At 33.5% G+C, this 16,074-nt stretch overlaps 2 protein-coding genes across 3 annotated transcripts in view; both read left to right on the forward strand.

The window, feature by feature from the left end:
- Positions 1 to 1,505: 1,505 nt before the first annotated feature.
- Positions 1,506 to 12,675, forward strand: LOC123697017 (organic cation transporter protein-like). Its single transcript, XM_045643435.1, has 7 exons — positions 1,506 to 1,744; positions 4,279 to 4,474; positions 9,625 to 9,725; positions 10,489 to 10,643; positions 10,871 to 11,497; positions 11,984 to 12,165; positions 12,505 to 12,675. The coding sequence occupies exons 1-7, from the start codon at positions 1,581 to 1,583 to the stop codon at positions 12,673 to 12,675; spliced, it is 1,596 nt and encodes a 531-aa protein (XP_045499391.1). The 5' UTR covers positions 1,506 to 1,580.
- Positions 12,676 to 14,661: 1,986 nt separating this feature from the next.
- LOC123696653 overlaps positions 14,662 to 16,074 on the forward strand; it is a 35,302-nt gene continuing 33,889 nt past the window's right edge. For both annotated transcript variants that reach the window (XM_045642981.1, XM_045642982.1), the window contains exons 1-2: positions 14,662 to 14,808; positions 15,414 to 15,542. In XM_045642981.1, the coding sequence (XP_045498937.1) occupies positions 14,746 to 14,808; positions 15,414 to 15,542 (192 nt within the window). In that variant the 5' untranslated portion in view covers positions 14,662 to 14,745. The remainder of the gene's footprint in view (positions 14,809 to 15,413; positions 15,543 to 16,074) is intronic.

Below are 16,074 nucleotides of genomic sequence, written 5' to 3' on the forward strand. Positions count from 1 at the left end.
ATAATTCCGCCATACATTGTTATGTTGACAACTCCAAGACGGCTTGTTTTCGATCTCTCCAACATAATATATCGTTTTAATTTAGGTAATGTGTACGAAAGCCTTATAAACTATGCTTATTGCTTAAGCCTTCTTCTTGAATCACTCTATCTATTTAAGAAATAAAAACCGGCCAAGTGCGAGTCGGGCTCGCGCACAAAGGGTTCCGTAGCAGCAAATATAATAAACTTATTATTTACAGTTAAATCAACCTATCTCAAAAACTATAAGAGATACTTTGAACAAACCAAAAATCGTTGAAAGAGTTAATTAGCATGCATCACCTCTATTTTTTTTAGAATTTTATACCCCGTAGTTATAAAAATAGAGGGGGGGGGACATACTTTTTACGACTTTGAGAGCTGATATCTCAAAAACCGTTCACTTTAAGAAAAATGTTTTTTAGAAAACTTTATATCATTTTAAAAGACCTTTCCATTGATACCCCACACGGGTATGTACATCGAAAAAAAAAATTTCATCCCTCAGTTACATGTATGGGGGGCCCCACCCCCAATTCTTTTTTTTACTATTTAGTGTCATATTTTTGTAGCGGTTCATACAACACATATTCCCATCAAATTTCATCACTGTAGTACTTATAGTTTCCGAGTAAATCGGCTGTGACAGACGGACAGACGGACAGACGGACAGACGGACAGACGGACATGACGAAACTATAAGGGTTCCGTTTTTGCCATTTTGGCTACGGAACCCTAAAAACTGCATCAAAATCCATTGCGAAATTTTAAAGATTTAAGCATACATAGGGATATAGGGACAGAGAAAGCGACTTTGTTTGTACTGTAGTAGGTAGTAGTTTGACTATGTAGATAAAGGTAGTGATTATTGAGTTGTGACTTGTGACACTACTTACGCTACGTTTTCGACTTTTACTACCTACGAGTTCAAAGGCGTATACTAATGCACACTAAACTTAATATGTATTGTGATATAATGGAGAAAATATAATTAATCTGACTAAAAAATGAAAAAAATAAATATAGTTTTAAAAACTAAAAAACACGCCTTCAAGATTTAAATTAAAAAATAGAAAATAATTCTCAATTATTTAGGAATCAAGCAATAACCAATACATAGTATATATTATGTGAAAAAAGCGTTGGCTGCCATGTATAATCAGTTCTTGAAACTCTATTAATTCTGGCAAGTGGCAACACTCATGATGATATCGGAACCACAGAACTATATCGGAACGATTTTATCGGATAATGTGAAAGAGCAAATTGTATCTGATATCGGATATCGGCTATAGGCGTCCGATACCGATATCGGATTGGATAATGTGAAAACGCTCTTAGGCCACTAGTTACTACAACTGAAATTCGGCGATACTACTTCCTGTACGAAACCGCGACATTAGGGCCAGAGCTGTTAGCAACACTGTCCCTTGCCGTGTGCACATGCGCACACGCATTGTAGCCTTTCCGATACAAAACTTTTAAAATTATTGAATGATAATGAAATAGTTGTATAAACAAATTAAGATTTTTTAAGTGTATTTACTTATGTAATTAAAAATGACGCAAGGGAAGACATGTGTGGATACGGATGCGTTGCTGCAGGAGCTAGGGCAGTTCCGTGGCTATCACCTTATGAACTATTGTCTGATCGCTTTGGCGGGTTTCTCAACAGCTATATACTCAATGAATTATGTGTTTTTAGCCGCTGATGTGTCGTACAGGTATGTGTTTTAATTTGCTAAATAATTAAGGTTTCGTATTCTAATAATATGTTTCAAGTTTTGGTCATTTTATCTGAGTAACTACGGTCTTATTTACGTGTCAGCGTTTTTATTTATGAACATGTTATTATTATTTTTTATTATGTGTGCCTATTTATACCTAGCCTAGCTCTTGTACTATAGATACAGATAGACAAATTTAAACAAGTATTGGTTGTAAGTTTACAAAATAAATATACAAACAAAAAATACTTAAAAAAATTCAAAATCACGAAGAACTAGGTATATTATGAATAGATTGATAAAAACTTTTGATATAGGGTACAGGTAAATCTGGTGGTAAGTAGTATAAACATAAATGTATACGCCTATTATTTCATTGGGATGGGATAATCATCACCCAAAGATCTTCAGTCGCACTTTCCCATACATACTTACGAACTTTAAGTCTTTCAAAAGAAGGAGGAAAAGAGAAGAAAAAAAAAGAGAGATCTTTTCATATTCGTTGTGTATCTGTCGTGGCCATATCGTAGATTTGCTCATTTCATGAAATGATTGATAATTTCACGAAATGGTTGCATTTCATGAAATGGTTGAATGTCTATTAGCCACATCATGATGTGGTTTGAGCAGATCAATAATAAGAAATCGTTTCGCGATATGGGCAACTAGACGCTTCGTCTAAAATCCTATAAATATATCTTACTATATTATTATACTAATTTTTTCTTTTCTAAAAAACGATTCGCTTCTGGCACTCACATGCCGCTGCCTCGGCACTAACTTAAATGACAATACACAAGTTCTTAAAATATTCTGATTTTTTTTAATGTTTTATGGACTCCCTATATTGTATACGATCCGGCCAAATATGGATGACAAAATCGTGAAACGTTGACGATTCAACGATCTGGTCAAACTATGTTCATCAAGAAATGCGACCATTCCGTGAAATGATCAATCATTTCATGAAACAAGCAAATCTACGATATGGCCACGACATGACCCTTCGATAAATGATATAGCGACCATTGAATAACCCGTTATCATTTATAGAATTGTTTCAATTTGTTTCGGTTAAACAGATAATGTCATAGTCGTTACTTAAGATATTAAGATAAATGTCGCTAGTTTTAGATCCCTATTTACGTTTTGATAAAATACATTTCGACGTACGTAAATCTTTCCAAAGCGAACCCAAACAAACATATAAGTTTTTTTTTCGCTGTCCGTCTAGTTTCGTAGTAAAGGTATTAATTTCAGGAGATAAATGCTCTGCTACATAAACTTTGGCAGGTGAACCTTCTATACCCAGGGGGGATGAGTTTATATGGTCATTGGGGTGATTTTTATTGTGATGGTGAATAGCAGAAATGATTTCATCTCGCTGACGCGAAGAGCGAAGCGTAACTAGAATATTACGAGGTCGTGGAGAAGATTGCGTCCTAGTAACACGATGGCAGGCGCGAATTGATGGGTCATCGCATTGTATGTTACACACCTCACAGAGTTTTTTGAATATAGTAACAGTGTTCTCGTCTTTACGCTCGGGTACAGAATGAATCTCAATATTACAAGATCTAGAAATGTTATCTCTGGTCTCTATTTTTGTGTTTAATTTTATGACGGATTCCCGTAAACGCGCGTTCTCACACTGGACGACGATACGTTAAAATTGGTTGTCCAACTTCAAAAACGGAAATAGATAAGAAAATAAAAGAGATTTGATATTATTAATTATAACATATTATTTAGATGTGCTTTTTACTAAATAGGTTTGATGTCGGTGTATATGGGCATAATACTAAGTGCTTAGTGCCATAAGCAGGTTTTTGAAGTTGGTTGTTTTTAACGTAGTTATTTTTATTTAATACTTTTTAGTGTATTTTCAACACGAAACAAACGAGCCCAAAGTCGATAAAGTTGAGTCAATATAATATTGAGTTCCTAAGGCCACCTTCGGATTCCATCATCAAATCAGCTCTCATTTGCTCATGATAATGTTTCATCGCTATCTAATTTACATACTTATACAAAATTTCAGCTGAATCGGTTAACGGGAAGTGAATCAAAGTTACTTGCTACATTTCAATTAAGTCATCGAAATCAGACAAAAATGCTCATAAAATAAAAACTACTGGGCCTATTCGAATAAATTTTATGAGAGTAATTCGACACCATTCCGCTTCAAACAAAAAAGAATCACGTAAATCGGTTCAGAAACCTCGGAGTAATCGGTGTAAAAAAAAAATATACCGGCCAAATTGATAACCTCCTCCTTTTTTTTTGAAGTCGGTTAAAAAGCAAAATAATGCAGGCAGTGTTAAGTACAAATAATTAATTACACTGTTCAACATTATTTTTATTGATTGAGGCAAGGAAATGAAAGACTTTTAAACGATTTTTATACACGATTATTTATTAGCCCGACGTATCAAACACTTTGTAAAGTGTATTTGCACTTTGTAGTGTGACCACGTCACGTGGAGAGAAAAGTGTTACGGATTCTTTTTCATAGGCGCAATTCATTTCAGATGTGTGATCCCAGAATGCGAGCTATCCAACAGCACGGAGTACTCCCCACCATGGCTCGAGCTGGCCCTACCAGAAGGTACCCAGGAGCGCCGCTGCTCCGCGCGCACTCCGGTGGACGCCTGCGACAGCTTCTCGGAGGAACTGCGGCCCTGTGACCATTGGTTGTATGCTTCAAAGGACACGATTGTTGCTGAGGCTAGTTTGAAGTTAAATCGTTTGTTTAACTGATTGTTATGAACTTTTTTAACTTCCATCCACCATCATGGAATGGCGGTCTCCCGTGGCATCTGATTGTGAGACTCATGGAAAGGGGTAACGTGTTTGCGCACTATAATAAAAATAACTCAAACTCAACTCAAACATTCATTTATTCAATTAGACTACTATTTAGTAGCACTTTCGAATCGTCATTACATAAGTATTTTTAACATTTACCACCGATTCGGAAAGCAGTATCTATGGAGAAGAATCGGCAAGAAACTCCATAGTTGCTCTTTTAAAATCATGCCAATATTACATAATATGTAACTTATATCTAACTTATACATAATATATCATAATATGCCAAAGAACTGTCCTGTGGTTTTTACGCGACAACCCTCCATGGGTCTTTATCGTCCATATATTCCTGAATACTGTAGTACGCTCTCTGAACTAGTACATTTTTTATATAAGTTTTAAATTTAGAACTACTAAACTCTTTAATATTGAGAGGAATTCTATTGTATAAGCGTATACCTTGACCCATAAATGAATTTTTAACTTTAGCTAATCGGAAAAATGGCATTTCAATTCTATTCCTGTTCCTTGTGCCATAATCGTGTCTATCTCCTACTCTTGTGTGTAAGTCGGCGTTTTTGTGAACATGCAAAATATTATTAAATATATACTGTGATGGTACAGTAAGGATACCAGTATTCTTAAAATGATCTCTTAGTGAGTCCCGAGCACGTAAATTATATATAGAGCGAATGGCTCTTTTCTGTAAGATAAATATAGTTTCTATATCTGCAGCCTTGCCCCACAGTAGAATTCCATAGGACATAATGCTATGAAAGTAGCTGAAATAAACCAATCTAGCCGTATCTTCATCGGTGAGATGCCTTATTTTTCGGACTGCATATGCAGCTGAACTGAGCTTACCTGCAGCGGTGTTGACATGGGCTCCCCACTGTAGTTTCTCATCCAATGTTAACCCTAGAAATACAGTAGACTCAGTAGGATGCAATACCTCCCCGTTCAAGGTAATAACTCTGTTCAACTTTTTTACATTAGGAAGTAAAAATTAAACACAAGTGGTTTTTTTGGCATTTAATAATAAATTATTGGCAGTAAACCATTCAGATATGTGTAAAAGAGCACTGTTCACTTCGTCAACATTTGGGTCATGCCTATCCACATTAAAAATTAATGAGGTATCATCTGCAAACAGAACTATTTCACACCTATCCTGCAAATAATAGGGAAGATCATTGATATATACCAAGAACAAGAAGGGACCTAAAATGGACCCCTGTGGAACACCAATGTTAATTGACGCACCGCTAGAACGTTCTCCATTAACAACTACAGTCTGTATCCTATCATGCAGGTATGACGCTATGAGGTTCTGGGCTTTTCCTGTAATTCCATAGTGATTAAGTTTACGTAACAAAGTACAATGTTCAACGCAGTCAAATGCCTTGGAGAGGTCACAAAATATCCCCAGAGCATTTTTTGAGTTTTCCCATGCTTTATAAATATGTGTTAGAAGTGCAACTCTAGCATCTGTGGTTGAGCGCCCCTTTGTGAAACCAAACTGTTTGGTGTGCAGTAAATTATTAGATGCAAAATGACTACTCAATTGGTTTAATATTAACTTCTCGAATACCTTACTTAATGTTGGTAAAATAGAGATAGGTCTATAATTGTTACAGTCTTCTTGATCGCCCTTCTTAAATAGAGGTATAACTTTACTAAGCTTTAGTAAATTAGGAAATGTACCATAGTCACAACACTTATTATGTTAATAATATTTTATTTTATGAAAGCTAAATTTTTCGCAATATTTTCTATTATATTATTAACTAAATTTACGGACATTCCCCAAAGATCACAAGTATTTTTTAGATTAAGCGTATCAGTCGTAAATATTTAGTGTATCAGGTTGACCTCGGCAAAGTATCTATAATTTAACGTCTAAGATTTGCAACATATATAAGATCTTTTAACGTTATTAGATTGTATATTTTTTGTTTGTATGGGTTTAATTAGCATAATACCAGTATGATATGCACAAATTTCCATTATTAATTTTAAAACTTCTTCAAGTCTAATTTCGCATTTTTTGAGATTAGCGCGTTGAAACAAATATTGTTACCCCCTTGATCCCATATACAGGATTTACAGAAGTATCCCACGTAATCCCACGAAACGTTGAATGGCGTAACCACGCTTATTGTGTTACGCAAAATAAAAACAAATATGTGAACTTTCGCAATCGAGACCTTTTATTTTCATCTTCGTCATGACATTAGCAAAGCAAATGCGTAGAATTCGCACCTTTAATGTAGATAAGTCGATTCGTTCGTTTACAGTTAATTACAGAGTTTACAATATAAGATTAATAAAAACTGCAGTCACTGGTGTCATTTGTTTTTATTCATTATCTCTTCGAATTGTTCCAGAGAGACGAGACTACCGCTCGTCACAACCTTGGTTTTAGGGAACATATTATAGTTAATTGCAATTGTATATTAAAAAAGGATGGCAGTTAATTTAAATTAAATCAAATTCGATATTTTTTATATCAATCGTTTAATTAGTGTTCTATTTATTACATATTCATGGAATCAAGAATTCCATGTTTGGCAGCCTCTTTATTTACTTTTTTCACAATTAACATCAATCAATCAAAATAATATTTCTATAAAAATAAATATAAATTTTGTGTTTTCAAAAGGATAATTTTTAGTTATGTTTTTAAAAATCCAATAAATCTAATCTATAAGAGGCTTCTTACATTTTCAGTAAAATTTTGAAATCATCTTAAAAATAAAATATTAATTGTTTATTTAATTTGAATTGCAATAACATTAAATACGAGAAAAATTATTACGTTAAAACCACTTATGTAGCAACGGAAGTGTGAAATATCTTTTTACTATAAAATTATAATAATCTATAATTTTGCATATCGATATTATCAACCGTATCTTCAAACTGTATGTTATCGAGATCTTGTCTAGACGTCTAGACCATAAAACTTCCTCGGTATCATAAAGATTGACAATGTCAAAGAATAATTTGTTTAGACAATATTCGAATGGGTTGCAAGGAAATGATTTTCCAAATCCATGAAATCTATCCATACATATAATAAATCTGTAGAAGGGTCAATTCTGTACATTGAAAATAAATACCAGGGGGTGTTACTGGATCGATACCAAACCCAAATATGTGATTAAAAATTTTTTTGTCTGTCTATCTGTCTGTCTGTCTGTCTGTATGTGAAGGCATCATGTGAAAACTAACGGTTCGATTTCGATGAAACTTGGTATAATTATACCTTATTATCCTGGGCGTAAAATAGGATACTTTTTATCCTGGAAAAATACGTAGAAAAATAATTAATCTTAATTTTTCAGTTTTATCCATAGACGTTGTTCTGTAGAACCGCGAACACACGTTGCGTATTATTATAGGCCTAGCCACAGATCACAGAAACTAATTTGGGTCCAATAGATATTTATAAGATGTCATTGTCAGAGTTACTCAAAATGGAAAAATAAACCATCAACGCGAAAACCGACATCCGCGCGGACGGAGTCGCGGGCGGAAGCTAGTCTATAATATTTTATTTACTTTTCATATACTTATCTACGGAATTGAAATAATGATGTTATTAATTTAGATAAAAATGCATTACTACAAATTCTATAAATATTTTGACGTATTACGGAAAGTTTTGTGAAGAATAAAAATTATTAGTTCAGGATACATCGCCCATTTTTGCAAGTGACAAGCTGATTTTCCGTTTGTAGGTTTATTTTGATGAGACACCGAATAATTTCGTGTACGAAACTCTCGATTGTGGTAGCTAACAGAGATAACAAGGATAAAATTTTTTGATTTGATGGTTCTCAAATATTTATTACGCAATTTGTAGGACAATATGTCTGTTGAATTATATAAACATTAACTAAGTGAAAACAAAAAAATCAGCTTGTTAGTAATCATTTATGATGACCTCGTTATCGATACACTTTGGAAAGGGGGACTCTTTGAACCAACCATAGATTTTGTAGGACAAATATTTTTTCGAATAATTTAGGTAATTATCTTGAGATTGAACAAAAAAAAATTCAGTTAGTAATAAATATTTGAGAACCATCAAATCAAAATTTTTTATCCTTGTTATCTCTTTTAGCTACCACAATCGAGACTTTCGTACACGAAATTATTGGGCGTCTCATCAAAATAAAGCTACAAACGGAAAATTAGCTTGATAGTAGTCACTTGCAAAAATGGGCGATGTATCCTGAACTATATAAACAAAGTATTCTATCCATTGCATACTTCCATCAAATTAGGGAGAGGTGTGGGTATAAATAACTACGAATTAGTTTATCGATAAATACTGAAAAATGTCCAGACTACGGTCCCTAGTAATAAATGGTTCTAATTGCTTAAACTGTTTAAATGGGTTAATCTATTCAGAAATTCAAGATTTTTAACGGAATTTAGACGCGATTTATTGTATTATTTTCCCGACATTTCGCCATTGAGATATACATAATATGGAGACGACACCGCCTACATCACTTATGTTCCGCTCAACATACGCCATATGGCGTAACTGCACGCAACAAATACAAACAAATAATACGGAAAAGTGCAAAGGAATAACTTTCATCGGTAAGTACCTAACTAGATAATAATTTTTAAAACTTAGAGCAAAAAAATTGGCGCACAGATTTTGTTCGTGGTGTCTCCTCCATACGTAGTATTATATCTCAATGCATTTCGCACACTTTGCAGCGAGCGTGGTCACGGGAAGACTCCCCAATAAAATCAAACACTGCATTAATTTATTTTCAAAACATATTGAGTTAGCTGTATCCCATAGAATAATGAAACGTTTCTTTTATTTTATATGATTGATATATTATAATGTAGTTTTCTTATGTTATATTTATATAATAATTCTTATTCTAATGTTTCGTTTTACCATAGTAAATAAATAATAAATAAATAAATAATAATAAACAAAATTCATTTATTTCAGGCCGCATAGCCCATATTATTGTATCAGTAAAATCTTATCCTAGTGTTAGTATTATAAACCTTCGTCTTTTATATTTCAGTTCAATTTGGCGTGTCAAGAATGGAAACGCACTTTGGTAGGCACCATCCACAACTTCGGAATACTGGTCTCTGTGCCCTTATTAGGATACATGTCTGACAGGTATTTCATTTATATTTATATAAATTTATGAAGAATAGAAAAAATTCTATCACGAGGCGGGACTCGAACCCGCATCCTTTCGCGCTGAACCGGGGCGGATGTCTGACCAACTCAACCACTCGTGAACCGCCACACCGATCGAATTTATTCTATTCTTTCAGTTTTATGTGTCTAAGGGACACACCGCGTGCCATCTATTGAGATGATTAACAACCATCTCAACCAACATGAAACATTTTTCACTGAATACAATAAATAGGTATTGTAACGATGGAACACGACCTTTTTTTGTTGAATTTGATATTTTTGATTTAACGGCATTCAAGTGCTTTACAAATATGTATAAAATAAAGGTATTTCATTTGTTGAAGTTTCTTGGTTTTAAGGAAAAAAAAATAAACGACGATTGTTATGGAACAAATTGTTCCATAACAATCGTCCGCGAACAATGATTGATTTTGAAATACTCGTTAGACTGGATCTCGCTTAGGCATCTCGGTTGATGTTCATCTCTTAATTTTTTTTGTTCATCTGTCTTGTTTTTATATGTGTCTTAACTTCCGAAAAATGTTGCGATTATTTCGCAACATCTTTCGCAAGTTTATAATATTTTAATGGTCTGATCATTTTCGTCTCTTTATTCTCTTCTACTATTCTTTCAGTTAAAACATTAACAAATTTAACCTACCTAATTTTCAAAGAATCGAGTGTATATCAGAGAGTAAATGAAATTGAGTAACTAAAAAATACTTTTACTATATAGATGGGGCCGTAAAAAGGCGTTGGTGCTAAGCTGCACGCTGTTGGGCGCTATCGGTTCCTTAAAAGCTTTTTCCATCTCCTACGAAATGTATGTTATTGTGGAATTCCTGGAGACTGTAGCGGGAGCCAGTGCCTTCCCTGCTGCTTATATTTTGAGTAAGAATTATTAAAACTTTTGATATTTTCTTAGAACCTTCACAACTAAGATGATATTTGTTTATCGCATCACACTGTATGCCTTTTAGACGCTATTTTTTGTTAAAACATAGTGATATATTTCGGAAGTTTGTAGGGGATTAATTATATGTAACTTTTTTTTTATAATTACGTCTGTATGTAAAATAGTAAAGTATAGCTTATAAATAATCTATTTCTCTTTCCAGCTATTGAACTCTTGGGACAAGACATGAGAGTATTAGCAACTGCGTTCCTGGGCATCTTGTTAGTCATAGGCGGCTTGTGTTTTGCCCTTATCGCAAAGACCTTCCAGTACTGGCGCACTTTCATCCTCGTTGCTTACCCACCGTCGCTTCTCTTCATATCCTACATATACTTCTTACCAGAGAGCATACGCTGGCTTCTTTCTAAAGGAAAGAAAGAAGAAGCGCTTAAAATAATAAAGAAAGCCGCTAAAATGAACAAGGTGACGCTATCAAAAGAAATAATGCGTCAGTTGACAACCGTTGATGAAAAAGTGAAGACAGAAGAGAAACGACCAGTGGAACAAGGGCTTTGGATGCAAGTGGTGAAATCTCCAATAATAATGTCGCGATTGGCCATCTGTTCTTGGTGGTGGATTACTTGTACATTCGTATTCTATGGGCTGGCGATAAACTCTGTTTCTCTAGCTGGAGACAAGTATACGAACTTCATGTTAGTGGTGAGCGTGGAAGTGATAGGGGTGGGCACTAATGCGTTAGTGTTGGATCGGATTGGTAGGAAGCGAACTCTGCTGATTGCTTACTTGGTTTGCGGAGTGTCCTGTATCGCGATCGCGTTTGTTCCTAAAGGTAGGTTTTACGACAATAACAACTTACAAATACCTTTGTTTTGGTAACTATGTTAATTTGCTGTTTCTTAAGACATATATTTGCAATGTTTTAACTTTAAATTAAATGTCCAAGACCACAATTTCTGTAGTTGACAATTGACATTATTTCCACTTGCGTAATTTACGTAATCTTCATTGTATGTTATATACACATTATTATGTTTTGGTAGGTACGTTAATTTCCTAGTATTCGGCCTTTTAAGCTTACATATCAAACATTTTTATATTACCGTTCTAGGAGTAACTTTTCCTATGTCTATGTTAAATTTCCAACATAGTGACCACAGGTTTTTAATTGACTTTATTTCCATTTTCGTAATTTACCATTCGTTGTGTGTATCTCACATGTTTTGGCACGTTAAATACCTAGATTTCAAAAACCATATACTTAAGCGTTCCATGTAAGTATGTACGTTCTATATCAAAATTAAAATTTATCTAACAGGCATGTCCTGGCTCGTGACGCTCTTGTACCTGGTGGGCAAGATCGCCATAACGCAGACGTTCAACGGCATCTACATGTACACGTCGGAGCTGTTCCCGACGCACGCGCGCCACTCGCTGCTCGGTTTCTGCTCGATGGTCGGCCGTGTGGGATCCATCGTGGCGCCGCAGATGCCGTTGCTTGTATGTTGATTGTAGTTTATTTATTCCATAGATGCATTAATGTTGATTATTTTTTTATTTATTACATTTAATTCAGGTGACAGACAATAAATTGTACAGACCCATAGATAGTTATATCTTGCTTGATGCTAGTTTGCTTATTATCAAATGATTAAATACAATGCTGCTACTTTTTGATTGATAAGCTTTCTTGGGCAAATATTAATACCTACCGTATTACTTAGGTACATTGTTCAACACTTTTTTTTACGATCATGCATAGAGCATTCAATGTAGGTACTTTAATAGTATTCATTATACTTTAATTCAAACTTAACTCATCCTTCTATTAAATTGCAGGCCATCTACATCGACTGGTTGCCTTCACTCCTATTCGGTTCAACCGCGCTTATAGCGGCTGCCCTGATGATGACAACGCCAGAGACCCTCAACGTGCGCCTTCCAGACACTATACTTGAAGCTGAAAACATCGGCAAAGAAAAACCCAACACGGATACATCACAGCTTTGACATTTAGCTTAGGAAATAGAATTACAAAATATTAAAATACAGAGAATAATTTTTTAATGATAATATTGATAACAAACATGTTATAACAGAGATAAACGCAGCTTTATATTGTCTAATGGTGTTTAATGTGCATTATTATTTATCGCTGTGATATTGCAAGTGATTATAATAGTCTATACCTAGCCTACCCTATAATTAATATCAGTAATTATTGGTTGGTGAAATATCCGATGAGCTTTTTTCTAATTCAAATATACACCAAGTGTGTAAATTAGAGAAATATAGATTTTAAACGTATAGTTATTCTTGTATTTCTAAAACAGTATTTTGTACTGTATAAAATGGAATGTATATGTTACCGGAAATGTATGAAATCAAGGAATTGTATACAATTCCTAATATATTACAATTATACAATTCATAATACTTGTATTCAATTCCGATACCATTTAGGAAATGTATAAAATATTGTTTAAAAAACTATTTAATGCATGCATATCCTAGGAAATGTATAATTTTCCTAGGAATTGTACACAATTCCTATATCGTATTAGGAAATGTGTAAAGTAAATGCTTTCTGTAATAAAACACGTTGTTATTTTTTTTATTATAGCTCTTATTGATACAATCGGGTAACAGTCATACCGTAAAATTGTAATAATATTATGTTCATATTATTATCTTCGATCGTTCGATCTTCGTCGACGTCTATTTCTGTGTAGTTTTTTTTAACAAACCTGACCTAACCTAACCTAACGGCTAACCTAACCTAAACCTAACCTAACTTTGAGGGCGAATATCTCGGCTATTTTTGATTTTAGAGAAAAGTTGTTCCTATAAAACATGCTTATATAAGCGTAATCTTTACGATAAAACAATAATAAATAGGTGTTATAATGACACCAACTCCATCAAAAATTTTTTGTCCTGCGCCCCCTTTGCTTTAGTCCAACCCTTGCCTGCGACATATCAATATCTTAAATGTTTTACATTTCCGATAGCTATTTAGGAAATGTATAGATTTCCTAGGAAATGTGTATAAAATAATTTATTTCTTACATTTCCGTACGATTTTAGGAATTATATACATTTCCTAGGAATTGTATTACATACATTTCCTGTAAAATATATAATATGAATAACGTAAACGTTGTGATAACGTAAATTAAATTGAGAAATATGTATTTGTTCTTTTAGGTATTTATTGTAGAGTAATTTATACTTCAACAGATGAAATGATATTAAATTATGTAATTCTTAAAGTTCCTTAATTTATATTTTATGGTTATTTTAATGTTTAGGAAATTAAATAAATTATGACGAGTGTTATTGTATTATTTTGTGTGCATTTAATATTTTTTTATTAAATTCAGAATTTGAGTAAATGACAAACACGATAAGTTAATTTAAACATCACCTAAGTAGCAAAAGCAGTATCCAACATTGTTTCTTAAAAACTAGAAATTATGAATTACTATTAATTTATTAAATAGCCTAATGCAATATATTTCATTGATGAAATATGTAGCATATGCGTAAAATTGCAATACAATAACCGCTTATTTTTAGCAAGCCCTTTGACAAATCAGCTAAGTCTTCCTTGGTCCTATATAATATTAATTTCGTAAATAATAAATAATTTAGATGAGATTGCAAAAGCTGTCTTAGTTGAATAATAGCCATCGGTAGGGCATGTGCGTCACTTTGATCGTAAACTTCAGCAATGCTTTGCTCCAGAATCCAGAATTAACCATTCGGATAGCAAGCGGCACGCGCGCCACGTTCGATACTAAATTCAGTATTTTTCCTAAATTATGACCCTGTTTGTTGTGTGTGAACGTGTAAATATATTGTCTGGTGAAATAAAATCAGTTGTAGATGTGGTTTTGCGAAAATGAGGAGTAGACTTTACAATTTTAGAACGTCTACGATTTTTTTATAAAGTTTTGTGTATACTTTTCTGTAAATAATGAAATTTATTTGTTAGTGACTATCTATGGCTAAGATATGCCGTAGTGAAATGAGTGAAAATTTTAGTGTGTGATTTGGAATTTTTATTAAAAAATAAGGATGTCACGAAGACATCGTGTAGAACGACTGGAGTATCCTCCACCTCCCAGTAAATGTGCTAAGGTATGTTATATTCTGACAAATTCTCTTTTTATTGTTTTCTATAAGTTAATAGTTTTTTAAATTGCCTACCCTTTGAAGCCTTAAGTCAACTTTATATGTACGTACGTTTACATATCTGTGAATATAACGAATTTTGTTATTATCTAATATCTACTGATGATTAAATGTTACTTTACTTGAATATAAACAATTATAATTAATGCTAATAGAATATTCAAGTCATGAAAAAAAAAAAAAATCATCTAATAAGCATAGATATGACCAGTCAATTTATTTTAGTTTGCAAAGAACATCTTTGTCAAGTGTATAGCAGCATAACATTTATATCACAACGAAAAATAAGCTGACATTGTACATGACTCTAAGTACAAATAAATTAAATAAAACTTGTATTAATAAATTACCTGTACATGAAAATACGCATACTCTCGATCCAATATAATTATTGTTATTTAAAAGGAGCGTGATTGGGTTAACTTTCTAGAGAAGCGGGACCCTTAGGCCACAGTATCTTCGCTTACCATCAGACGATATTATGGTGATCAAACCTTTCCTCTCGACCAACAATAAAAGGCATAACAATGAACATCTGATGGTATCCCCAGTTCTTGTACTACACGTGGAAGCTATGCTCCGTGGTGTTCTCCCACTTCGTGATGATCAGCCTGGTGGTGGCTTATTGTATCCTCGGCGCTGTCACATTTGAAAGGTTGGAGTCACATCATGAGAGAGAGGTGAGTTATAAACGACTTTTCTGATATTACCAATACTTGTTTATTTTACATGGACTCGAAATTTTTGTCTATAAGATCCTTGTAGCAGTTCATTTTATGTTGAGGTAGCTTATCATAATGCAATATCAATTATTGTATTATATTAAAATTTTGAGAAATCTTACTTATAAAATAATATTATGCAGGTAATAATATTATGCAGGTGCCGAGATTGATGCCGACTTCTAAATTTATAAACATGATTGATCGGTCATATCGATTGATCGCGTAGAAAATACCAAAATAGACGGCAATAGATGAAGTTCCCCACGATACTGTGTTTACAAATATTTCGTATTTCCAGCATTGAGATTTGAGATTAACTGGAAATAAAATCCTATAATTCGTAAAGATTTGCAATAGTTAAGCTGTTGTTTTGACAATTTAAATCGAAAGTGATTTATTTATCATATTATGGATTATGGTCCTAGTGAAATTGAATTACTTTTCGTGTTATATTTTAAGTTTTTCGATGTTATGTTTTACGATGTCA

This window comes from Colias croceus, chromosome 13, assembly GCF_905220415.1.
Source record: "Colias croceus chromosome 13, ilColCroc2.1".
Lineage (NCBI taxonomy): Eukaryota > Metazoa > Arthropoda > Insecta > Lepidoptera > Pieridae > Colias > Colias croceus.